At 30.2% G+C, this 1,796-nt stretch overlaps 1 protein-coding gene across 1 annotated transcript; it reads right to left on the bottom strand.

Annotated features, from left to right (window-relative positions):
* Positions 1 to 239: 239 nt before the first annotated feature.
* Positions 240 to 1,059, bottom strand: LOC105461585 (the record flags this gene model as incomplete). Its single annotated transcript, XM_011708086.1, has 3 exons — positions 987 to 1,059; positions 584 to 809; positions 240 to 386 (listed from the first exon to the last, which is right to left on the bottom strand). Coding segments are annotated over exons 2-3 (335 nt in total), but the record flags the coding sequence as incomplete, so codon positions are not given.
* Between the last annotated feature and the right edge of the window lie 737 nt (positions 1,060 to 1,796).

Here is a 1,796-nt window from a genome sequence, read left to right as displayed (position 1 = left end):
GACGTGTGCTCTTCCGATCTAAATTGTGATAATATTCATTGCAGAGTTTTAAAGTAAATTGAACAAATATTTATAAAAATTTCTTCATTTTTCTGAAAATATGTTTTTATTATAGGTAACAAAAAATGTATTAAAAAATTCAGACAAATGAAAGAATCATACTGAAAATATTCATCATTTGAAATGTTTCATTGATTTGACAGATTTTTGTTAGATATTATTTATTTTAATTTTTTCACCTGTACGAGTCCGGAGTTGCAAGCATCCATAGTGCGATGTAGAACTGTTTGCTAGCTGGTATGGGGTATCTGCCAAAATGGTCTTGCCACTTTTCCAGATCTGGACGAATATGGTCCAAAATGTAGCCGAAGGTATCTCTACGTAGACTGTACAAATGTTATGAGTATAATGGAATTTTCATGGAATATTTAATTTCAGTAAAATAACCTTAAATTTATTCATATTTGAAATAAGTTAAAAATGTTGCATTTTATAGTATATGAAGGATTATCGCCAGTGATAATGATTAATTGATTGCAATAAAAGAAAATATATTTTCATAACATAATTTATAATAACTCACCGAAAATTGGATTTGAATTCCTGATCGTCATACAAAGCAATGATATCTAAATAATGTAATCTTGGCCTTTTGCCGCGAATTACTTTATTTGGATCTATTAATAGTTCATCATCGCTCTCAGAATCACTCTGATCATCAGACGAATCCACAAAATCGTTGATAATTGCAATTAATGCGTCATTGTTCATTGCCGTTCTTCTGCTATTTTTTTTTCTTGTTCGTAATCCTAGGGTATAGTAATGTTTAATATATTAATTTGGATCGAAATTCAAAGTTTCCGTTAAAATACGAGTTTTTCTAATCAGAGAATCTAAATTAATATCCAATTTGATTTATATATCGTGTAACATAAATACTGTTATTTTTTGCAAGAATTATAAGATTCAGTTCATATATTACCTACCAATCGAATTAGCCTGCGATTGCACCGTTTGCCGTATCAATTATCTCACTTTATTCTCTTCTGCACAAAACACTTGGGCACAAATTCACAGATGTTTTTAATGTTTCATAACTTCTGAAAATAAAAAGTAAAATTAAAGCCAAACGTGTGGTTCCCAATTATAATTTTCTGACCAATTAATAAATGTCGAATTTTCGTATAAAAGTTATTAATTATTTAAAGAAAGCCATCGAGATTAATAAAAAATTAAAATGATCAATAAACATTTGGAATTTTTATTATCAATTAACAGGAAATCAGCTACCAACAATGAAAACGATTAATAGCAATAACTAATAAAAATATATGACAAAAATAATATAAATAAAATAAATACAACACCTTCTTACTCGCAAATTGCACTACTTATATTAACATTTGCGAGCAAACGGCCACAGTATAATTTGGAGGTTATGTTTTTACTGAAACTATTTACTGGTAAAACAGAACGCTTGTCCAGTAAAACAATATGGCGGCTAATACTGTACTGAAAAGTAATGGGAACGCAGCCCGTGTAAGATGAGACAATAGGCTGTAGTACTCTCCGGCACATTTTCTTTACAGTCAAATTCTATTCGCACATCCACAGTAGCACTCTTGACGGACTCGTTTTGTTGCGTGCAATCAATGATTACGAAAGGTCCATTCTCCAAAAATGAATCTACGGTTAACAGCGTTTCATCGTTTGTGCATCCGTAATAAGTTTTACGAAAACGAACATACATATCAAACAGGATGACGTATCTGTTTTTATCAAAGTTTAGATTTAAG

The sequence above is a fragment of the Wasmannia auropunctata genome, unplaced genomic scaffold, assembly GCF_000956235.1.
Source record: "Wasmannia auropunctata unplaced genomic scaffold, wasmannia.A_1.0 LD283526.1, whole genome shotgun sequence".
Lineage (NCBI taxonomy): Eukaryota > Metazoa > Arthropoda > Insecta > Hymenoptera > Formicidae > Wasmannia > Wasmannia auropunctata.
This window is presented reverse-complemented; position numbering and strand designations above follow the sequence as displayed.